The following is a 25008-nucleotide window of genomic DNA, read 5'->3' on the forward strand; positions in this document are numbered from 1 at the left end:
TATCTATCTATCTATCTATCTATCTATCTATCTGTCTGTCTGTCTATCTATCTGCCTATCTGTCTGTCTATCTATCTATCTGCCTATCTGTCTATCTGTCTGTCTATCTATCTATCTATCTATCTATCTATCTATCTATCTATCTATCTGTCTATCTATCTGCCTATCTGTCTGTCTGTCTGTCTGTCTGTCTATCTATCTATCTATCTATCTATCTATCTGTCTGTCTGTCTGTCTGTCTGTCTATCTATCTATCTATCTGCCTATCTGTCTGTCTGTCTATCTATCTATCTATCTATCTATCTATCTATCTATCTATCTATCTATCTGTCTGTCTGTCTGTCTGTCTATCTATCTATCTGCCTATCTATCTGCCTATCTGTCTATCTATCTATCTATCTATCTATCTATCTATCTATCTGTCTGTCTGTCTATCTATCTATCTGCCTATCTGTCTGTCTATCTATCTATCTATCTATCTGTCTATCTATCTATCTATCTGCCTATCTGTCTGTCTGTCTGTCTACACGAGGCCCAGAGAACATTTAAACTTTGTAAAGCTGTTTTAAACTTTTAGAAAAGGTTTTGTCAAGCTGACATTCAAAGTTTGCCTTGACATTTTTTTCCAGTTATATGCAATATATGAATATGTAGTTACGGAGCATTTTATGCAAGAGCTCTGACAGTAAGCATAAGAGCAAAAGTGAAAGAGAGAATAAAACTCTACAGAGGAATGAAGTTGTTGGTTTGCCCTTCAGCTCAGTCATCTGGAGACTCACGTGGGTAATTATGTAAACACAGTTGAGTTGTTTGTTGAGGACTGAACGCTGCTTGTGTGAACGCTTCTTCATTCACCTCTAATCCATCGTATTCCTCTGCATCCCTCGTTTTAATTATCTCTGGCACTCTCTATCCCTCCGTCCGCGACTCTCATCGACGCTTGCTAAACTGACATCAATACCTTGGCGTCTCGGGCTCCGCCACACCTGGCCTGTTGCTATGGAGACGTAACCTCTGACAACAGAGGTTCCCGTGACGACGCACCGTGTCGTATTTCTCCTGATTGGATATCGATTACGCTTTTGTGACACATAATAGGATCAAAGCTTTTGTGCGGCTTCGCTCAGCTTCAGATCAGCGTTTATTTACGAGCTCTTTTATTCATCAAGAACCTGACGGATCAGACAGGAAACAGAAAATACCTGAAGAAATCACAAATGAGATGTCTTTAATATCTCTGTTGTTTCTCCAACATGTAAATGAGAATAAATGGAGGATAAATGGAGATGTTTCTCCTCAAAAAAAGACTTTCAAAGATGTCTCAAATAGAGACTGCAAAGGAAAATTAGCCATTCAATCTGGCACTTTTACACTACAGGTCAAAAGTTTGGAATAATTACTTTTTTTAAAAAAGAATTTTAGATTGATTTCTGAAAGATCATGTGACACTAAAGACTGGAACATGACAGAACTTTCATCTTTGCCTGAGCTAACGTAGTAAGAGCAACAAAACGATCCTGGAATGTGACGAAGTTTGGTGCATTTATAACAAATTGCAAGTCTCACATGGACCGATTCGCGTTTATTATTCAGAAAGAAATCTAGCGGAGATCTCTCACATTTCTGCATCATTTAGTGCGACTGCAGTTCCACCCACACATGAGAGTTGAAGAGTTCTGGAACACTTGACAAGCTTTCGTCTCTCGCTGAAGTTTTCCACACCTGGAGGACGAGAACCTTCAGCTGTCGCTCGACTCACAGACGGTCTGCATGTGTGTATGTGAGTGAGTGAGTGTGAGCGGGAGTCACCGGGGATTTGTTCACACACACACACAGCATCAGTAATTAGCAGCTCATGCTCTCAGTCAGAAGGTTGGTAACGGCATGTCAGCTTCACAGATGCAGAGCGTAGATGTTCTTCATACTGGAGACAGATATGCGGTAATACAATGCTGTTTGCTAACTGCCACAACAGGAAAAAGCGCAGAAGAAGAAGAACAGACGATCCATGCATTGATATGTTTACGTGTAATCTCTCAACCAGTGTTTCAGGACATCAATAAAACAGCTTGAGAATAATATCTCACGCAGCATTACATTTACCTCAGGTAAGTCATTCAGTTACCAAACTACAGTTTGGTCCAAACAGCTTTAGGCAGAAAACAAGAGACATGCAACTAAAACCCACTTCATTAGTGCTTATTCGTTCACATCTCAAAGGAATAGCTCACTCAAAAACAAAAAACAACAACAACAAAAAAAAACAACAACAAAAAACCAAAAAAAACCACTAACAAACCTTTATTACTGTTTTTTATGTTGAACAAAGAATGTATGAAGATTCTTCAAAACGTTCCATTTGTGTTCCAATCAAGAAACAACAGAATATGGATTTGGCATCATTTGTTGGCGAACTGTTCTTTTAAGAAGATTATCACATTAATGGTCCCTAATTATTAGTATTATGTTCCAATCAAGAAACAACAGCATATCAATTTGGATCATGTTTCATTTTTAGGATGTTTCATGTTTTTTTTTTATCACATTAAATTGTGATTAAATACGATAACTATAACATTAAAATCGTCCCTAATTATTATTGTGTTCCAATCGAGAAATAACAGAATATGGATTTGGAACATGTTTCATTTTTGACAAACTTTTTTTTTTTTTTAAGGAGACCATCACATTAGAATGTGATTATGCCCCTCATTATATGGATTTGGAACATTGATTTGTAAGCATATGCATTTGGAACATGTTTCATTTTTTTGGACTGATGATTATCACATTAATGTAAGTTCACTAGAGAAATGAACTCTAAAGGGGTGCATTTCACTAAATATATGCACTATATTAGCTTATATATTCATTATATTTACTTTACATGTTAGTAATGTCTTAATTATTTAATGTTTAAATAAATATGTCATGAAAACAAGTTATGACCGTAACTGTGTAAATGATTATATTTCAAAAATGAATTGGAGTAGAAAAAAAATATATAATTGTATTTTAATATTTACTATGTTTGAATGTTCTATTATATATATTTGTGTACACACACACACACATATGCACACAGACAAACACTTTTCTTTTTTCTAATGCACATAAGAAACTGCATTAATATATGCATTTAATTCCTGTTGTAATATCAAGATTTTCTGACTTGTACAGGAAAACTTGTACATTTTATTTGAATTAATTCACTCCGCACCCTCCATTCCATTAATTATTCATTATTTGCCCTTTTTTAAACAATTTGCTACCAAACCTCTCATCCGATTTGCTATTCAGATGTGCTTAACACCATTATCTCAATTAATACAGCGACACATGCTAATGCTTCTGTTCCATACAAAAGAATAAAAGCCAGCCCAGACTTTATCGAGCAAAGTGAAGGAGAATGAAGAGGAGGCGAGCTGGTCTACAGGACTGTGCTTTATTTAGAGTCTAAGCAGAATATAACCGTCTAGAGCTACAGAGATCATGAGCAGGGAGGAAAACTGGGCCGAGCCCAGACTATCTTACAGCTCTGATTCACAAACAGAACAACATGAGCCAAAGGCTTGTGTCTCTTCAAGTAAACGTGTTTCTTTCAAAGATTCGAAAGACATTTCATTGCAACTCAAAAGAGATTGTGTGTAAATGAATCGACCGCGGAACCAAAGCATCAAACTAAAAGATTAGAAAAGCATAAGACAATTTCAGAAAAAAGAGTTTAGGAAGCTGTGAATGTCGTGGTCTCTCTGCTGGAAAATAAAGGGGAAAAGGCTTTGTGTCCGGCTCCTCATTTCAGTTTGGTCCAAACAGCTTTAGGCAGAAAACAAGAGATGTGCAACTAAAACCCACTTCTTTCGTGCTTATTCATTCACATCTCAAAGGAATAGTTCACTTAAAAAAGCCTTTATTACTGCCTTTCTTCTCTTAAAAACAGAAGGTATGAAGATTCTTCAAAATGTTCCATTTGTGTTCCAATCAATACACATCAGCACATGAATTTGGAACATGTTTAATGTAGATAACTCTTCCTTTAAGATGATTATCACATTTAAATGTGTTATTGTCAATAATTTTATTATTATTATTATTATTATTATTGTTGTTGTTGTTGTTGTTGCGTTCCAATCAAGAAATAACAATAGATTGACCTGGAACATGTTTCATTTCTTGTTAACTGTTCCTTTAAGATCATAAATTGGACATTATAATGGCCCCCATTATTATTGTGTTCCAATCAATGAATATCAGAATATGAATTTGGAACATGTTTCATTTTTGGGCGAACTGTTCCTTTAAGGTGATTCTTCTCATTATTATTAGTTGGGAGTGTTTTGAAGCCTCATTGGCTGTAAAGGCTCGGCAGATGAACGCAGGTTAATGATCATGAGCAGATGAACCAAAACACAAACAACCAGCACATTCAAAACCTCCTCACAGTTCATTTCTTCTGAAGAAACATAAAAATAAGACATGAACACAATAATGAGAATACAGTTTCAAGGCAAATATCTGGTATCAAATAGTTTTTCCAAAAGAAGAAGGAAAAAAAAAATTTTGGTTACAGAAACACGGTCAAATAAAACATATTTGCAGTGGATGAATATTGAGCCTCAAACATCATTCTCTAATGTACAGTAAACATGACTCTTAATGTTGTAGCACTCCAAGGAGGAAGTGATGTCACTCCAATTAAAACTTGATGACACTGATGATTCAGTCATCCTCAACAAAATAAAATAAAATGAATTCAAGCAAAGAAAAACACAAGCATTTGCCATTGTTAATATAAAGTTCATTGTAATATTAGAGCCTCAACGACACAAGAAATATTTTTTCTACAATACACCTCATAAATAATTTTGATAGCTTTCTTCTCTTAAACTCAGTGAAATATATTAATTATTAATTGTCTTTATTTCCCCTTGTTCTAGTAGTAATGTAATACAATTTTTTAAAATTATATCAGCAAAAATGAAAGGCAGCACACAAATAATTTTATCCAAAAATAAAAAAATGAACATGTTTTGAATGATAAATAATAGTTTATGGTAATCGAGTACAAAATAATGATACAAAATCAAAAAGGAAATGTGAGGTATTAAGTCCAAAATCATATACATTTCAATAAGGCGTAAAATACTTAATTTAAATAACATATAATGACTGTTTCCTATGGAAGCTCGTTTCCGCCACTAAATTAAAAAAAATAAATAAAAAAAGGTAATTGCAACTTTTTATCTCACAATTGATCTTTTTTTATCAGAATTGCGAGATTTAAACTCGCAATTGCGTGTTATAAAGTCATAATTGCGAGATATAAAGTTGCAATTCTGACTTTTTTCTCGCAATTGTTTTGTTTTTATCACACAATTCTGACTTTATATCTGACAATTCTGCTTTTTTTTCTTGCAATTGCGAGTTTATATCTTACAATTCTAACTTTTTTTTCAGAAGTGCAAAATATAAACTCACAATTGCATATTATAAAGTCAAATGTGAGACATAAACTCGCAATTCTGAGAAAAAAAACGTCTTTTTCCCCACACAATTGGACATTAAAACACACAACTGCGAGTTTATCACACAATTCTGACTTGCAATTCTGAGAAAAAAAAGTCAGAATTGTGAGATAAAAAGTCGCAATTACCTTTTTTTTTTTTTTTTCTCCATAGCGGAAAAAAGCTTCCATAGTTTTCACATCATGGTATGAGAATCTAATTTTTTGCATTGCAGTTATGAGATTTTGGGAAAGAAATGTATTTAACTGTTATGAAAATAATGAATGAATAATGAAAATAATGAAAATAATTTTTAGTTATTTCAGATTATTTTGCGGTGCAATATGACAGACATGAGCCACTGTATCGAAACACTAACAGCTCGTTCCCTGCACACTTGAACTCCTAGTGGACAAAACTCGCTGCTACAGGGCTGCTATTCATTCGCACATCCATAATCTCTGAATATGCTCATGTAAACGCCAACGTAACTCCTGGAAGGGTAGAAAAGCTTAAAAACTAACTCGTCTAGATTCGCTCAGTACTGAACCTGGAATAAATAGAGAAAATTAGTCAAAATGACCAGGGAGCAAAGTCAAAAGTTACCTAAGCCTCAATGCCCCGCCCCAAAGACCCGCCCTAATCAAACAGCCCCACCCCTTCACCATAACCCCGCCCCAATAAAACAGCCCCACCCCTTTACCATAACCCAACTCCACCCCTTCACCATAACCCTACCCCAATCAAACAGCCCCGCCCCTTCACCATAACCCCGCCCCCCACCCTGTGCTACGATCTATTCAGATTATATTAACAACACGCTGGACGAAGCTAAGCTAAAGGAGCAAAGTCTCTAGTGTTTGCTAGCTATCTTGAGTTCAAAACATGACAGAATAAAAACAATTGCCTTTTTTGCTTTGCTTTGAATCGTAGCGCTGTTATCAGACATGATTGCACATTTTCTGTGACTGGCTGCTTCAAAACAGGCTCTCTGATGCATTAAGCGTTGCATGATGATAGAATGACGGTGAGTGCATCTTTGCTGCGGTTTCATAGTTGCGTTGGACGACATGTCAGGTGCCCAAGAGGATCCACAAACCATGACATCATCGAGACTGATGCCCTGAGAGTTTATAAAGATCTGTGGCCTTTCAGGTTTTGCGTCTGCATGTATTTCCAACGCTCTCTAAAATCTCGTTTCTGCTTGATGTGAAGCAAATCTCGCTCCTTTCACAAAAAAACAAAACAAATGTAAAACTATTAAATGAGGAGCATTAATTTTTCCCCGTCTAAAAAGGTTCCTTTAATTATTTCTTGACTTTTAGTCAATTACATTTGACTTCCTTCTCTTGACAATCAGCTATTTTCGGGGACGGTCGAGCCCTGCGGGCATCCGCTGGAAATGGGCTCTTTGCTCCGGAGCGATCTGCACTCCCGCAGCCCCTTAACGAACCCCGAACGGCCTCTTAACGAACGCCGGAGCATCGACACGAGCTTGAATGCAAATGCACAGATCAGGCGTGCACATGACAGAAATACGATTGAACAAAGGCTACACACACACACTCGATACAGATGAAGTGGACCTCATAGATTTGGTGTTCTTCACTTTTAACTGCGTTGGCACTGAGACAGAGAAAAGAAATCCTCCTGATTCTGAGGGCGTTCACTCACTAGAGCACTTTCACAAACCCTTCACCTTCCATTGAACTCAATGGATTGGCAGCGTTCTCTAACTGAAACTCCTCAGTGAACTGAAACAAGAGGAACAGTGTGTGAAGACGACACTTGATTTAACACTGATAAATATAGCATGTTCTTCTGCTCTACAGATATATGGCACTTTAACCTGGACGCCTGACAAAGGTTCTGGCCTCGTTTCTTACAGACCAAACCCCACTAAAACAGCATCCTTATTCTAGGAGACATGAGCAGTGTGAAACTAGACCGTACAATGGATGATATGTACTGCAAATCTGCAAAATACTGTGCTTTAGCAAACTATTTCAGTGCTTGAGAATAATCTGTGCTTTGCTGATCACAGGGTCATTAAACACAAGTAGGTGTTTTATCAAAATAAAAATGGTGCATTTACTGTATTCTTACTCTGTATTTTTTGTTTTCCAGTACAAATATCTAAACATTCTTAAATCAAGATACATTTACTGGAGAAGCAAAATGACCGAAGATATTAAGTTTCTGCTTAAAACAAGAACAAATATCTGCTAATCCAGTCAGAAAAATAACTTTAATTCAAAGGGAAAACAAGATTATTTTTCTGACCACACTGACACACATTTTCTCGTTTTAAGCAAAAACATATGGAGCTCAAATATATATATCGTGACCACAAATTAATAATTCATTCCCTCGATTTAGTAAATTGTGGCCACGTTGTACTAATTCGTTCCCTTCTTTTGATTTAACTAAAACAAGGGATCAAATTATTATATCTGCGCACGATTTAGTAAAAGGAGGGAATGAATTATATTGTTGCCAAAATTTAGTAAAACGAGGGAACAAATTATTACATTGTGCGCAATATTTAATAAAACAAGGGAATGAATTATTATAACGTGTGCAAAATTTAGTAAAACAAGGGAACAAATTATTAAATCGTTGCCAAAATGTAGTAAAACGAGGAAACTAATTTTAATATTGTGTGCAAAATTTAGTAAAACGAGGGAACAAATTATTAAATCATTGCCAAAATGTAGTAAAATGAGGAAACAAATTATTAAATCATTGCCAAAATTAAGTAAAACGTGGGAACGAATAACGTGTACGATTTAGTAAAATGAGGGAAAGAATTCTTATATTGTGCACAAAATTTAGCAAAACGATGGAATAAATTTTATTGTGTGAACAATTTAGTAAAACGAGGAAATAAATTATATTGCTGCCAAAATTTTGTAAAACGAGGAAACAAATTATTATATCGTGCGCATGATTTAGTAAAACAAGGGAACGAATTATTATATCTTGCGCAAAATTTAGTAAAACGAGGGAGCGAATTAGTAAACGTGCTGACATATTAGTAAGTCGTAGGAATGATTTGTTCATCCGTGGCCACAATATACATATTTCTTCATGCATGTCATGTGCGGGGCTCTTTAAAAACTCACTTAATTTTTTATCATTTTTCAGAAAACAAGACTTAATCTTCAGTCATTTTGCTTCTCTGGTAAATGTATCTTGATTTAAGAATATTTAGATACTTGCACTGGAAAACAAGACACAAATACTGAAGAAGAATTTTTTTTTTTTTTTTGCATTGTGGATGCAAAAGTGAAATGAACATTTGTGAAATTTCATTTGGCACTTCTTAAACCTCTTACAAACTAATCTAAAGCTTTCGCTTCAGTTTCATGAAGGTCATGATAAATCCAGAACAAGTATCTGGGATGGGAATTTGTGGCGTATATATTCATACAAAATGATAATGCGGACACTCCCTCGCATGAAACACATTGGCAGGTTTTTAACTATAACTAGTGCAAATTGTTATGATTAAGAAATGTTTTCCAGCAAGTGGCTTTATCAGCACAGGATAGAGTGAATAAAACTATACTGGCTACAAAGATCGGTGAGACAAAAAACAATCGGAATCATGAATAATGCAACACAATTATTCTAGGGAGACCAAAGCTATTTTCACAAGAACGTTTTCAGTTTCATGATGACGCACACATGGGCAGGCCATTACCTCATCAATATCTGTACATCGTTCACAGCAAGACTAATATCACCGTTCAAGGGCAGGCAGCATGGCAAAATTGCATGGTTTTGGTCCTTTGGGATCCTGGAGGGAGCGTCTTTTTTAAAGGATAAAAGCAACGTCTCATATGCTGGCATGAAGGTTAAGAGGTCAGGTTTGGTCATTGACACCCAGATTTCTCTCCTCAATCTTAGTCGTACGCAGTCGATGACTAGATAAAGACCTGCCCATTGAGAAATGTTAACTTTGAGATGGAAGAATGAGGATAATGTTAATTTCTTAATATCTACACACGGAAGAGGAACAAAGATGCCAATGAATCTCTGGTGGCCAAATCTTGAGGTGAATAACTGTTGTTTTTAAGGCCTGATCATCAGCGGCTAAATGCAAACTGCACAAAAACATCACACTTAATTCAAAGGGAAAACAAGATTATTTTTCTGACCTCACTCAATTTTTTATTATGCTAAAGTGCCCCTATTATGCTATTTTAAAGGTACCTAATTTTGTTTTCGAGTCTCCTACAACAGGTTCACATTCATCCAAGGTCAAAAAACACTTTAATTTTCTCATAATATCCACTGCTGCATCAACTCATTTCAAAGAGTCTAAAAAACAGTTCTCTGATTGGTCAGATGGCCCTGCTGTGATTGGTCAGAAAGCAAACACTCATTATCATATCTGAATCTCAGCTCTTGATTCACAGTGATACGAACAGTAACGATGGCGTCGGTTTTACCGAATCAATCTCATCAAAGTGGATTTGCTTTGTCAGCAGAAAACAGCGTCTTCTCGACATGAACAACACGAACCAAACTCTTCCAGTCTCAGATACAACTACAGTGATTGAGGGCGGGGCTAAGTAAACACTGTTCACCGGCAGCCAATGAAGACCACAGGTGGGAATTATGCAAATTTGTTACATTGTTACAAATGTTGGAATTACTGACGACTCGAGAGTTCAGAATCACTTCTTTCTTTTAGGGGACAATAACTTTATTTGTTGTGCACTTTGATCTTTGAAACTTTGCAAACAGGACCTAAAACTAACTTTTTGCCACACTTGCCAAGAATTTATTTAAAAAAATTTAATTGAAGAAAATTTACTGACCATAAATATTTTTTACCGGCCATGTTTTTGCAAAAACAGGCAGTTATGATATCAAAACTTTAGACACAATTTTCAAGTACAGAAATTTAATCAAGTAATCAAATGTAAAATAACACTGCATAGTCTTCAATGTATAAATTAAACATAAATGAAACCATATTAAAGTTATTAAATGTGTTTTTAATGTTGATTAACATTAAAAACAGACAACAGCAGGAATATTAGGCTGCTGTCACTTTAAGAGCGAATGCACTGATCCAATATACTGATACACATGCGTTTTCTTTCTCAACTGTTTAGATTCACTTAAAACATAATGACTATGTTTGCTAGGATTCTCACCAAGACAAGCATGTTTTGGACATAATTTTTGTGTGAATTTGTCCGTTCAAGCGCAAGAAGATGAGAAAGAGAGCTCAATTTAGTATTCGTGCGTGCTTCAGATGTGTGCACACTCAAAACATTCACGAGTAACGAACTGAGTTCCCTTTCGCGTCTTCTTGCGCTTGAATATTTAAATGCAGTGCTGGCCCATCAATGTCCCGAGCGTTGTTCACGTTCATGTTCTCACAACACTGCATTGTTAGAATTCATAAAAATGTTACCGGCCAACTGGCGATTGACACCGTTTCATATACTTGCATTTGGTTAATTTTAGGCCCTGTTTGCAAACCTTTTACATTCACAAACAGCTCTATTACACACTACATCAAAGGGGGTATTCGAAAAAGCATAATAAGGGCACTTTAAGCATAAACATTCAGTAAACAAGACTTAATATTTTCAGTCATTTTGCTTCTCAATTAAATATATCTTAAATTAAGCATGTTTAGATATTTGTACTAAGCAAGAACATCGTTTTTTTGCAGAATGTGAATGATATGATCAATTCAGATGAATCACTGATGAAATGAAGGTAGGTCAGAGAGCTCACGGAGGCATTTACACTGGATTACAGCACAGATGAACATCTTTAACTGCTAATGATGATCGATGTGCAGTGAGATCATGTGCGTTTAGTGCTTTGAGAAGTTTGAGACAGGCAATGGCTTCAACAGACCAATAAACATCTCATTAAGTGAAGGGGTATCAAAAATGTCACCGTTTCCTTTCGCGTAGCTTCGGTTCATTTGGCAGTTTCAGTAGCTATCGACCCTCCTCGTCTTCCTCCGTTTAGTGTCATTAAAGTCCAAGCATCTGAATCTGTCTTTCTATCAGAGTACAAAAAGCATGGAAAGGAAAACACGCGTCACGTCCGATCATCTGACTGTGGATTGTCGCTTAAACACAAAGGCTTCTGGGATCCTGGACCCTGTCAGACAGACTACGACACATTTCCTCGTCCGTTCCGGCCGTTCATCTTCTTCCAAATGGCGGAATGGAGAAAGAGCACAACATGATGAACGATATTATCCAGCGGGCGAGGAAAGAGACGCTTCACCTCTTTTGTTTTCGTTTGTACATTTTCCTTCCCTTCTTTACAAGTTCAAGTATTATCTTCTCTAATAAAAATAAATAGAAAACATGAAAAATGAGCAAATCTACTCCTATATTCTACTTTTCTAATCTACGTCTTGGTGCAAGAAACAGCTACCAGAGCAAACCGGAGTCACATGACCGTCTTTTTCTCCTTGTGTTTTTACAGACCTACAGATTTACTTTCTTCTACTTTTAACATTAGTAATCATTATACTCGCAGCTACAAGGTAAGAGTTTTTGTGATTTTTAAATATATATATTTATATATTTATATACTTTTAAAAAGCGTGTAGTCCTTTGGTCCCTATTTTCTAAGGAATGACGCATGTAGATATTCCTGGATTCTCTTCCAGAGCGCAGATCACGCGAAACCAGTGTAGGCACGAAAACCAAAATGGCAGCAGGCTGGTGTGTGTGTGTGTGTGTGTGTGTGTGTGTGTAGAGAGATCAATACATTTACATGAGGATTTCAAAATAGTTTTGTATATCTGCATGTGTGCATGTAAAGGCGAGAATATTTCCGAACATCTCAGCAGATGTGCATTTGTGTGTGCATTTGTATATATCCGTTTGTTTATGCATGCTTTGAGCATAACGTGTTCATAAAGGTTTTTTTTTTCTCAATCTTGTCTAAAAAAAAAAAAGACAGCAGCAAAAAAGTTGGTCTTTGCAAAATGCAAAAAAGCATCCTGCAAATGCTGAAGCAAAAAAAGACGGAAAAAAAGAACAAAGTTGGCAGAAAAAATCCTTTGTGTTCCAGTTTTTCCAGCTCTCAGTGATTTTCCCACAAAATCCAGGGACCGCTCGCCTCCTGTGATATGTAGCAGAGCAAAAGTCTTTTGACTTGTGGAAATAAGGTGTTGTAGTCCTTCATCCTGAGAGAGAGAAAGAGAGAGAGAAGAAAAGAAGCAGACGGTGAATTGAAGACGGTTCTAGCAGCTCTAAACACAGACAAACTACTGAAGATCCTGAATCCTTCCCTTCATCATTTACACAACAGACGTGTGTAGATACTGTCCTTAGAAAACCTTGCCAACTCAATCTCATGAATGCAACTCATATTCCACCCCAAAATCAATAAATTATATAACGCATGTAGAAAATTAAGCTTAATTTATGATCATTCAGATTTTTTGCATCATGTGAAATTATTTTCATTTTTCATGACAATTAAACATTTCTCCCATAAACTTTCATTATCATCATCATCATAATAATCATATTATACAGATGTTTTACTTTTGAGCTTGCTTGTAATTCTGTGTATTTTTAATGCATTTCTATAAATATTTCATTCAAGAAAATCAGCATACAAGCAGTACAATACTACCATGTATAAAAACTTTACACATTTTCATAAATACCATACAATTTTTAAATATTTTACCTTTTTGTTTTGCATCACAGTAATAATGAAAATTTAGATGGATATGTTCTTAATTGTCATGAAAATAATAAAGAATAATGCAGAGAGTATATAGTATAAAGCCCTTCACAAAGATCGACCTGAAGGATGTGTACTTTCTTGTCTCGATTCTCCCCCGACAGATACCATTCATGTGCTTTGCTGCGTTCGAGGGACGGGCATACCAGTACAAAGTCCTCCCTTTCGGGCTGTCCCTGTCGCCTCGTGTCTTCATGAAGGTCGCAGAGGCTACCCTTGTTCCCATGAGAGAACACAGCATTCGCATTCTCAATTACCTCGACGACTGGTCATTCTGGCTCAGTCGCAAGAGCAGTTGTGTGAACACAGGGACCTGGTGCTCAGACACTTGGGGCTGGGGCTTCGGGTCAACTGGGAAAAGAGCAAACTCTCCCCCGTGCAGGGGGAGTTGGACTCAGTCAACCTAACAGCACGCCTCACAGAGGAACGTGTTAGCTCGGTGCTGAACTGCTTGAATTAATTCAAGTGCAGGACAACAGCCCCACTGAAACTATTTCAGAAGCTCTTGGTGCACATGGCATCCGCAGCCGCAGTAACGCAGCTCGAGAGTGGAGACTCCATACCCAGGCGGTCCAGCTGATTTGGACACTTTGGAGCCGAACAGGTAGACCTGTTTGTCTCTCCAGACACGTCCCAATGCCAGTTGTTTTACTCCCTGACCGGGGGGACCCTCGGCATGGATGCACTGTCACGCAGCTGGCCCCGGGGCCTACGCAAATATGTGTTTCCTCCAGTGAGCCTACTTGCACGGTCACTGTGCAAATTCAGGGAGGACGAGGAGAAGGTCTTGCTAGTTGCGCCTTACTGGGACAACCGGACCTGGTTCCCAGAACTGATGCTCCTTGCGACAGCCCCTCCTTGGCGCATTCCTCTGAGGAAGGACCTGCTTTCTCAGAGACGGGGCTCCCTATGACACCCGCGTTCAGACCTCTGGAAACTCCATGTCTGGTCCCTGGACGGGACGCGGAGGTTCTATGTGACCTACTCCAAGCGGTGGTAGACACCATCACTTTCACTAGAACCCCCTCTATGAGGCGCCTCTATGCGTTGAAATGGAACCTATTCTTTGCTCTTCCCACCAGGAAGACCCCCAAAGATGTCCCATCAGAGTCATGCTTTCCTTCCCGCAAGAGGGGTTGGAGCAAAGGCTGTCTCCCTCCACCCTAAAAGTATATGTTGCCTCAATAGCCGCACATCACGATGCAGTTTAAGGTGAGTCTATAGGAAAGCACAACCTGATTATCAGGTTCACTCAGAGGTGCAAGAAGGTTGAATCCTCCTCGTCCTACCTCAATACCCTCTTGGGACTTGTCTCTGGTGCTCACGGCACTTCAGAGACCACCCTTTGAACCTCTGCAGTCAGTGAAGTTAAAAATCCTGTCAATGAAGATAGTACTCCTGACTGCATTGGCTTCCATCAAGAGGGTAGGGGACCTGCAAGCATTTTTGGTCAATGAAGCATGCCTGGAATTGCCTGAATATGTGCCCAAGGTTCCCACCACTCCTTTCAGGGACCAGGTGGTGAACCTGCAGGCGCTGCCCCTGGAGGAGGCAGACCCAGCCCTCGCTTTGCTCTCTCCCGTCGGCGCTTTGCGCCTGTAAGTGGACTGAGCGCAGAGCTTCAGGATTTTAGAGCAGCTCTTTGTGTATAATGGAGGCCAGCAGAAGGGAAAGGCTGTCTGCAAGCAGAGATTGTCTCTAGATGGGACGTGGAGGTCCTAGGTGACAGTGCTCCTGACTGCACTGGCTTCCATCAAGAGGGTAGGGGACCTGCAAGCATTTTCGGTCAATGAATTGTGCTTAGAATTCAGGCCGGCCAACCCTCACTTTGTCTTGAGATCCTGGCCCGGATATGTGCCCAAGGTTCCCACCACTCCTTTCAAGGACCAGGTGGTGAACCTGCAAGTGCTGCCCCTGGAGGAGGCAGACCCAGCCCTTGCTTTGCTCTGTCCCGTGCCCTTCCCCTCTCGGGTTGAGAGCTCACTCTACCAGGAGTGTTGCCTCCCCCTGGGCTCTGGTGCACGCGCCTCGCCGACAGATATATGTAGATTTGTGGGCTGGGCAACACCCAACATGTTTTTATAGCCTTCATGTAGAGCCAGTGTGCTCCCGTGTGCTCACCCCGAGTGGCCAGTGAACACTGGGAACCCGCTTGGTGTCTCGCTTGCTGCGCCATTCCCCTCTACGGACCGGATACATGCACTTATTTCTGCTCCTCAGTTGAGCTCCCCAGACGGTGAACCCTGTTGAGTTCCTCCATCACCCTCGGCAGTCAGACATAGCAGTGCGTCCGACGCCAGGCCTAACACTTATTGGTTGACCCCTGTGCTAGGCTAGGTGCCCATATATTGTGATCCCCACGGTGATCCCATATGTGTATTCTTCCATGGTATGGCTTCCCTGTCAGTGAGCCCGTGTCTTTCCCTTTGGCAGAGTCCGCTCTGCCATCCCTACCGGTGTTGACTCCCTCCTAACTAGGTCGGAGCTACCTCAGAGACATTCCATATGTTGCACTGCCCTAAATGTCCAGTCCATATGTGTGATCTCCACGATACCTCCCTGCGGGCAGGATGTGGATTTCACAGCGTTCCTTTCTGCTTGAAAGGGCAGTGTCATCCAATAATGTTACTGAATGGGTCAAGTGGAATAGGCCCTGTCCTATCTTCCACCCCAACAGGTGCGGGGGGATCAGGTGGCTTACAAGGGGCGCTGGAATGGGCAGCAATAGTGATGCTTTGGTTGGGATCCCAATTCCTCAGTTCAGTTCTGACATAACATCAAACTTGACTGACTGAAAGGCAACATCTCAGTTACGTATGTAACCCTCTTTCCCTGAAGGAAATAACAGAGACGTTACATCCCGTCACCACAATTGCTGTACCACTGCCGGCTCTTTAGCGAAAACTGCGTGTCTGTGCGTTGCAGCCACTTCCGCCTTTATACCCGCGCTGTGGGGCGGAGCACGAGATGCAAATCTTGCACGACAATGTGCATTGGCTTGTTTATTTTACACTCGAAGGTGATAGGGCTCTCTATATTTATCTATTGATATATATATATATATATATATATATATATATATATATATTTTGATTTTGGGGTGAGATATATCTTAACCATGTTCTTGACAGGTTTCATAAGAAAAATAATCTTATATTTTCATGTTTATACAGGTACAAGGTCTATATGAAAGTGAACCGGCTGGTACGTTCTTGTAAATGGGTTTTCTAGGACAGAATCTCATTTAAAATACTGTGACCCTCCTGTGTGAACAAACAAGACCATGAACAACCACTGGAATACTGTACTTACTGTTTACTAACAAACGGTTTGATTTGAACATCAAAACTTACACAATGGAAATATGGAAATATGCAAAAAGTAACCAGCAGCTACAAGACAGAAGCAATAGAAGCAACGGCATGACAGTTTCTGAGTTTCCATTGAGGAAAAGCTTCCATCGACGGGTCATTTTTTCTGTCCACACTGAGAGCAAAAACACAACCGCAGCCAATTCAAACATATCTGATGTTTAATATAAAGTGTTTATTATGTGCTCAATCTGTTAGCACTGGCACTGTTGCCAACAAACATGATAAAATCCTAGTTCAAATTTTCAGCAGAGAAAAATAAACTCTTGTGTCATGTGTTTTATAAACTGCTATACTAGATGTAAAGGACAGTGTGTATCAGGATCTGATTAAAGCACCTCTAACTAAAAGCTCACAGATATTAAATCATCCACAACAAACACTGAAATATACAGTCCAAACCAGCAGCAATAACACCTAAAGATAATGTATATACATGCATTATCACAGAAATATAATGCACCTTATTAAAAAATGTTGACTCAGTAAACATCACTAATAATCAGGGTTGAATCTACAAGCGAAACTATTTCAGATCTCCTAATGAAAACAACATGTAGCAAAAGTGAAAGGTCTCGATTCATAAACACTGAAAGAATCTTCACCATTACATTAGAGATGGCAATTAAATGAAAAGAAATGTGTTTACGTACACAAAGCAAAGCCTTTGAAATCTCCAAAACACAAAATACACACCAGAACAAACACAGCTTGAATAAGGAAAGAAAGAGAGAGAAATATAAACCACAGAGAGCAAAATATCCACCACATTCAACGAGGAAGAGCACAACAACTCACAGTACAACAGCAATAAAGGAGCAAAGTTCACAACCCATCAAAATCAACCAATCAGCACTTGAGTTACGACGAGCGGCTCCAGCTATCAGAAGAGACCAGTTACACTCCACCACTGGAAACAGCAGAAGTATAGAGAGAGATACAGAGTTAATGCCACGTCATGCCACTGTCACAGCCGGTCACATGACGTCACCCACACCAACGTGACATCACTGGGAGGAACTTACAGCGCTGGACACGCGTCCTCTGATGGAAGACATGTGGCTACATAAGAGAGCGGCCCGTCCTGAGCTACCTGAGCCCTGCCGGGGTTCGTGCAATGAGAGAACAAAAACACAAGAATCCATGGCATTCGTCTCGTCAGCTTCATATTAGGATGGCTTTAGGAATTCATATTTAGCGGATAAATCATGACAGATATTTACAAGACAAAACATGTCAGTACTGTAAGACAAACACACAACGGGAACAGATGAACAGCCTGCGGTGAACGAGTTCTTGTACGTTATTTATCGGTCACATTCACCCTCATGTCGTTCCAAACCCGTAAGACTTTATCTCTTCAATGGAACACAAAAAGAGACATTTTGAGTTTGAGTAAGAACACACACAAATGAGATGCAATGAAGGGGGAAATTTGGATGCATTTGGGAACATTTGATATAATGACAAAGACTGAAAAAAAAAAAAAAAAATGGAGGGGAAAATTTGGATCAATTTGGGAAAACCTGATATAATGGCATGATAAAATAAATAAATAAATAAATAAATAGGTAAATAAATAAATTAAAATAAAATGGAGGGAAAACCTGATTTTATTGCATGACAAAGACTAGACATTATAAAAAAATAAAATATAAAATAAAATAAAAAAATAAAATATTGGAAAATTAAATATTGGAAAAATAAAATATTGGATAAATAAAATAAAATAAAATAAAATAAAATAATGGAAGAATAAAATAAAATAAAATAAAATAACAGAATGGAGGGGAAAATTTGGGTCCTTTTTGGGGAAACTTGATATTATTGCATGACTACAGAGCCCCGGACATGACATGCAGGAAAAAATAGTAGGCTAAATCGTGCGCACGATTTATATTTCATTCCCTCAATTTACTAAAACGTGCACACGATTTACTATTTCGTTCCCTCGATTTATAAAACATGCACATGATTTAGTAAATCGAGGGAACGAATTAGTAAATCGTGCGCACAATTAAATTTTTTTTCTTGCATGTCATGTGCGGGGCTCCGTACACGACAAAGACTGGATAAAATAAAATAAAATAAAATAGAATAATAAAATAAAATAAAATAAAATAAAATAAAATAAAATGAGGGGAAAATTTGGCTCCATTTGTCACACAGAGACTTTAGCGCTGCAAAAAATTATGTTCTTCAACATTTTTGATTATTTTCTAGTAAAAATTTCAAAATTAAAAACAAATCAAGATACATTTACTAGAGTTGCAATATGAAAGGAAGTTTTGTTTTTCGGGAAATTGATCAAAATTAAGTGAGTTTAATATTAAAATGAGGAAAAGTACCTGCATATTGAATCAGAAAAATAAACATTTCAAACAAAAAACAATTTTTCTGACCTCACTGGGGGATATTTGTTCTTGTTTTAAGCATTAAATAAGTCATTTTGCTTCTCCAGTAAATGCATCTTGATTTAAGAATGTTTAGATATTTGTGCTGGAAAACAAGACAGAAACACTATCATTATCACTATCATTTTTAGCAGTGAGAAGACTTTGAATATAGCATATGAACTTCTTTTATGATGCTTATTTAATAAACCGTCATTGTGCACAAAAGATCAGCGTGAATATTGCTCAAATCATACGGGTCTGTGACGACATGATGGATTTTTAGTTGAACTCTCTTCTGCTAAATTTATGTTTAGTTTCTCAGGTCTCAGCTACTTTTTACTTACTGTACTTTAACACACCTTTCAGTAATCATAAATTCATGAAAATGATCACTTTTAATAGCTTTTTAAAACACAATTAACTCTGAGGCCTGTCGACTCCTGACAGAAAGCCATTTTGCAGGGATTCTGCCTGAAGGTTTGCGCAGCACTTCATATATAAGAGCAGAAATACAGAACGGAGTCTGAACGGAGCACGTGATCAATGTGTGACAGAAGGAAGCCTGTGGAGGAACTCTCTCTGACCTGTGATGATCGTCGCAGCGGTCAGGTGAGGGTCAATACGGGCGGTTGGCGTCCTTCGGCCGCTTCAGCTGAACTTTGAGCCTCTTCATGCCGATCTGAAAACCGTTCATGGCCTGAATGGCCGCCTGAGCGCTGGACGGGTTATCAAAGCTGACGAAACCTGAGAGACAAACACACAATCAACAAGTGAAAATGTGTGTGGTGTTTGTCTGTGCAAACCTGTCCGCTTGAGGAATCTGAGAAGAATAATGAAGAACAATGCCATGAATTATTCCTCAACTTCTTTTAATCCTGACTAATCTCTTTTGAATAAAATATAACTTACTCTTTGTATTAGAGCTATTGTGCATAAGTAAGCGGATTGTATTATAAATTGTCTTCCATATTTATATATTGTACTGTGTTTTCTGTAATACTTTAGCTGATCTATATTTGTGTTAATCTCCTGCAGCATCTTCTCACAAGATCTGTCTAGTTGTGATGCAGTGTTTGACTTGTGCTATTTTGTTAGGTCTTAAGAATTATGAATATAAATTTTTTTTTTTTTTTTTTTTTTATCAGCTGAACTCTTTGGAGCTAAAATATTTAACATTTTAAGTTAATATTTCAATAATTTAACAACACATTCACATTCTCACAGTTCTCTGATGTGAGTTAATGGTCACATGACATGCAGGTAAGCAAAAAAAGTTTTGATTTGCTTGTATTTTAAAATTATTTATCTTACATGTTTATGATTTAATTACAAATAATTACAAAATAAATCAAATAAAATAATGAAAAAATAAAAGAAATTAATGGGAAAAAATAATATAATGAAAAAATTAAATATTGAAAAACAAAATAAAAAATAATGAAAAAATAAAAGAAATTAATGAAATAAAACAATAAAAAATAAAAATAATTTAAAAGTAAAATAATAAAAAGAGATTATAAAATAAAGTAAAAATAAAATAATATAATGAAAAAATAAAATAATGAAAAACAAAATAAATAATGAAAAAATCAAATACTGAAAAATAAAATAAAAAATAATGAAAAATAAAAAAGTAATGAAAAAAATAATGAAAAAATAAAATAAATTAATGAAATAAAATAAAACAATTAAAATAATGAAAAAATAAAATAAAATAATAAAAAGAAATTATAAAATAAAATAAAATAAAATAAAATAAAGTAAGGGGGAAATCTGGCTCAATTTATCACACAGAGACTTTAGTGCTGCAAAAAATCATATTCCTCCTCAACACTTTTGATTATGAATCCAATACAAATATCTAAAAAAAAAAAAAAAAAAAAAAAAAAAAAAATTAAAAATAATAATATATATAATGAAACATAATATAATATAACATAATATAATGAAAAAATAAAATAATGAAAAACAAAATAAAATAATGAAAAAATAATAAAATAAAATAAAATAAAATTCTGCAGTGTCGGTCTGTTCTGTAAGTTTTTTTCTGGAAAAAGAAAATGTTCTGGAAAAACTGACTCAGCTTTGAGTTTGAGGATCATCCTCACTCACTCACATCACTGACGTTGGCGAGATTAATATTCTTACACTGCGATTTAAACCATGCATCTACACTGCAGTTCCTATGAGCATCTTTTATTATGTGCCAAAGTCAGTCCCGTTTGATGAGTTACACGCAGAAGTTTAATACTTAGAGGCTTGTTTAAATCACTGACTCACAGTGTGAGCGACAGCCATAGAGATGCTTGACTTATCAAACATCTCTAATTACAACAAACCTACTGAGTCAGGTGACGATCTCTGTGTGTCTAAGAGCACTAGTGTACACGGCTGAAGAGTTTAAATCCTCTTCTTATCACACCTCACATCGCTGACCGACTGACGGCACAAATTTCCACCTGCCGGCCGATTTCATCGACATGCTGCGGCTCCGATTGAATTTGCGCGGACAGACCCTGCTTTTGTCAGACACAGACGAGATAAGACAGCGGCCCTTTAAACACACGGAGAGAGAGAGTCGAGCTGTCAGACAGCACCATTCGTCATAAATCAGCTTGTATCTGTCACGCTCTCTCTCTCTCTCAGTGGAGAACAGCTGAAAACAAGAGGAGACGAGTGAATGGACGGACATTACAGCTCCAACTACACTTCTGTGTCTTAAAGTCTCATAATGCTTTCAGATCGTATCTACATCGCACAGTGTGATTCTAAAACATGACAAAATAAACAGATACACATTTACAGTCTTCCTCTTCTGATGACAGTATTTGTTATTGGAAAAATCTACACTACCATTCAAATGAAGTCTCTTTTGCTCACCAAGGCTGCGTTTATTTGATCAAAAATACAGTAAAAATTGTGATATATTTTTACAGTTTAAAACAGCTGTTTTCTATGTGAATATATAGTAAAATGTAATTTATTCCTGTGATCAAAGCTGAATTTTCAGCATCATTACTCCAGTCTTCAGTGTCACATGATCCTTCAGAAATCATTCTAATATGATGATTTGCTGCTCAAGAAACATTTATGATTATTATCAATGTTGAAAATGATATTTTTGTGGAAACCATGATTTTTTAGGATTCTTTGATGAATTTTGAGTATATTTTGCCACACCCCTTTTCTAAATGACCCTGTTATAATGGGTAAAGTTCAACTTTTTTTTTGATAATTATTGATCTAGAGAGACCAGAGAATTGTCCTGCATTGGCTTGGTTCCGATCGGGCGAAAAACTTAGGACTAGTTTGCAAAAGTAGTTTTTTTTTACAGAATTGTGAATATTTAATGAACGATTTGATTGACAAAGTTGTTCAGAATGAGGAGATCTAATAAATGATATGAATATTGTGTGGGTCTGTGAAACACCATGTGATTACAGAGCCGTAAAACTTGTTAGTTTTTCGAGTCGAACATGCCCACCGAGTTTCATTCCAATCGGTCTCCGTAAACCTTGTTTAATAGGTGCTCAAATTCATTAGCCGATGGCGGCCATGTTTTTTGAGATACGCCAGTGTCCTCATAGACTATCATGGCTCCTTGGATCAAGACACTGCATGCGAATTTCCAAGTCAATCACACTAACGGTTACAGCTGTTTTCAAGTTTGTCGTAGACAAAGTGTTTTATATCATTGTAATCCTTGGCTCAAGTCGAACAAAACCTGTATCTCTGATTTCATTTCTGCCTGGAAATTTTTATTTTTATTTTTTTTTGTCCAAAACTAGGTTTTTTGCCCGATCAGAACCAAACCAGTGCAGAAAGATTCTCTGGAGTCTGATTATCAATAATCATCAAAAAAAAGTTAAAATTTTGATTCACGGTCGCTAAGGGGCACCAAAATGTACGGTGTGGGTGGAGCCACTTTTACTAAAATGGCTGTAACTCGAGAACGAAATGAGATATTTGCACCAAACTCGATACACATGTGTAGGGGCTCAATCTTTGGTCACGATAAAAAAAAAAATCCCGTCGATTGGACACTAGGTGGCGCTATAACTTCAAGAAAACAGCTGTAACTATGCACCCGTTAGTCCGATCGACTTGAAATTCAAGTTGATCGGCCGCAATCATCCAATGAATTTTGAGCACCTATTAGACTAAACTTGGTGGTCATGTTCGACTCATGGCCCTAGAGGTCTGTAAGAATTTTGAAAGAAATCGGCCACAAGTTGGTGCTAATGAGTTTTACGCCTCAGTAATCACGTGGTGTTTCACAGATCCACACAATAAGCATATCATTTGTGAAATATGTGAAAAACCTACTTTTGCGAACTAGTCCTAGGTTTTTCGCCTGATTGGAACGAAACCAGTGCAGGACAATTCTCTGGACTCTCTAGATCAATAATTATCTAAAAAAAGTTGAACTTTACCCTTTGGGTCACTATAACTGGGTTATTTAGAAAATGGGCCTGGCCAAATATACCTAAAAGCCTATAAAGCCTAAATGAAAACTCAGAACTTCACGAAAATAGGTGAGCACATGCAGCATATGAGTCTAAAGAAGCACGCCAATTTTTATGTAAATCGGACCATAAGTGGCGGTATAACTGTTAAAAACCTTTAAAAAACATATGTTTTTAATGGTTTTGGATGAAAATGTGTATAACTTTGGGTGTGGTCGACTTATTTTCACGGGAGTCACGTGCTTAGACTCCTGAAACCTTGCCGAGTCCAACGATACCAGACATGCCAGGTTTTGGCTTTTGTGCAACGTTGTGATTTAGCGCTTAAAAAACCTTTGCGAATATCTTCGAAACCGTTAGTCCGATCGAGACGAAACCAGTGTAGGAAACACGAAACCTAAGTTGATTGACTAAATATTAAAGCCCAAATGTCAAAATTTTGATAGGAAGTGCCAAAAAAATCCAATCAAAGACATTCTTGGGTCATTTTTTATGCTTTCCTATATACAAGTATCTATAACTTCAAAACGAACTGAGATATTTTCACCAAAATTAACATGCATATGTATGGACACACTCTGAGGACACACAAAAAAAGTCCTGGAGATCGGGCAACAGGTGGCACTATAACTGTCAAAAAACCTTTAAAAAACATATTTTTCCTTACTGAATTGCCTGTATTGGCTGTAAATGATCTTTTCCATCTATGATCTAAGTGTTTACATGCTTGCTGAATAAAATATAATACCTTAAAGTGCTTGAACCCCGGTAAATGCTGCTTGCAGCTTTAATTTTTTCATGTTATAGCGCCGTCTAGTGTCCAATCACCACGATTTTTTTCCTGTGACCAAAGATGGAGCCCCTACACATGTGTACCAAATTTGGTGAAAACATCTCATTCCGTTCAAGAGTCCATTTTAGTAAAAGTGGCCCCGCCCATTTTGAATGTTTTTGGCGCCCCTTAACGGCCGTGAATCAAAATATCAACTTTTTTTGGGTAACTTTTGATATTCAGTCTCCAGAGAACATGTCTGCACTGGGTGAATAACCTAGGACTAGTTTTGCAAAAGTAGGCTTTGGACAAAATTCAAAATGGCGCAAACGAAATCGGAGATACACGTTTTGTCCTTCTTGAGCCAAGGATTCCAATGATATTAGGCATTGAGTCTACGACAAACGGTCTAGGATTTATGAGCAGTTTCACGTTTTTGATCGCTGTAGCGCCACCTATTGGCTAATTGGGGTCATACCATGTCAGTCTCTCCCCAAATTGAGACCTACCATCTGGCCAAGTTTCAAGTCTCTAGGCATTACGGTTTGGTCTTCAAGAGTCACAAAAGTCAAACTAAAATGTGAAACTTTGAACCTCTGGTGGCGCTAGAGAGTTCACACACAGATGTGCAGAAAGACATTCATACAGCAGCAAATGAACATCACATCTGTGTTTCAGTGATCATCTGGAGCTCCAGCAACACTGTACAGAACGCAATCAATCACTGAAACACGATCAGCCGCCGCT

The 25008-nt window shown here is 37.6% G+C and overlaps 1 protein-coding gene across 9 annotated transcripts in view; it reads right to left on the reverse strand.

The window, feature by feature from the left end:
* Positions 1-6286: 6286 nt before the first annotated feature.
* LOC127499679 (CUGBP Elav-like family member 4) overlaps positions 6287-25008 on the reverse strand; it is a 124347-nt gene continuing 105625 nt past the window's right edge. For 8 of the 9 annotated variants that reach the window (XM_051870153.1, XM_051870148.1, XM_051870146.1 and 5 more), the window contains 2 exons: positions 19608-19767; positions 6287-12687 (listed from right to left, as the gene is read on the reverse strand). In XM_051870153.1, the coding sequence (XP_051726113.1) occupies positions 19640-19767 (128 nt within the window). In that variant the 3' untranslated portion in view covers positions 6287-12687; positions 19608-19639. Of the gene's footprint in view, positions 12688-17652; positions 17728-19607; positions 19768-25008 lie in introns of all 9 variants that reach the window. The other variant, XR_007926161.1, reaches the window with a different exon arrangement.

Source organism: Ctenopharyngodon idella, chromosome 18, assembly GCF_019924925.1.
Source record: "Ctenopharyngodon idella isolate HZGC_01 chromosome 18, HZGC01, whole genome shotgun sequence".
NCBI classification, from domain to species: Eukaryota; Metazoa; Chordata; class Actinopteri; order Cypriniformes; family Xenocyprididae; genus Ctenopharyngodon; species Ctenopharyngodon idella.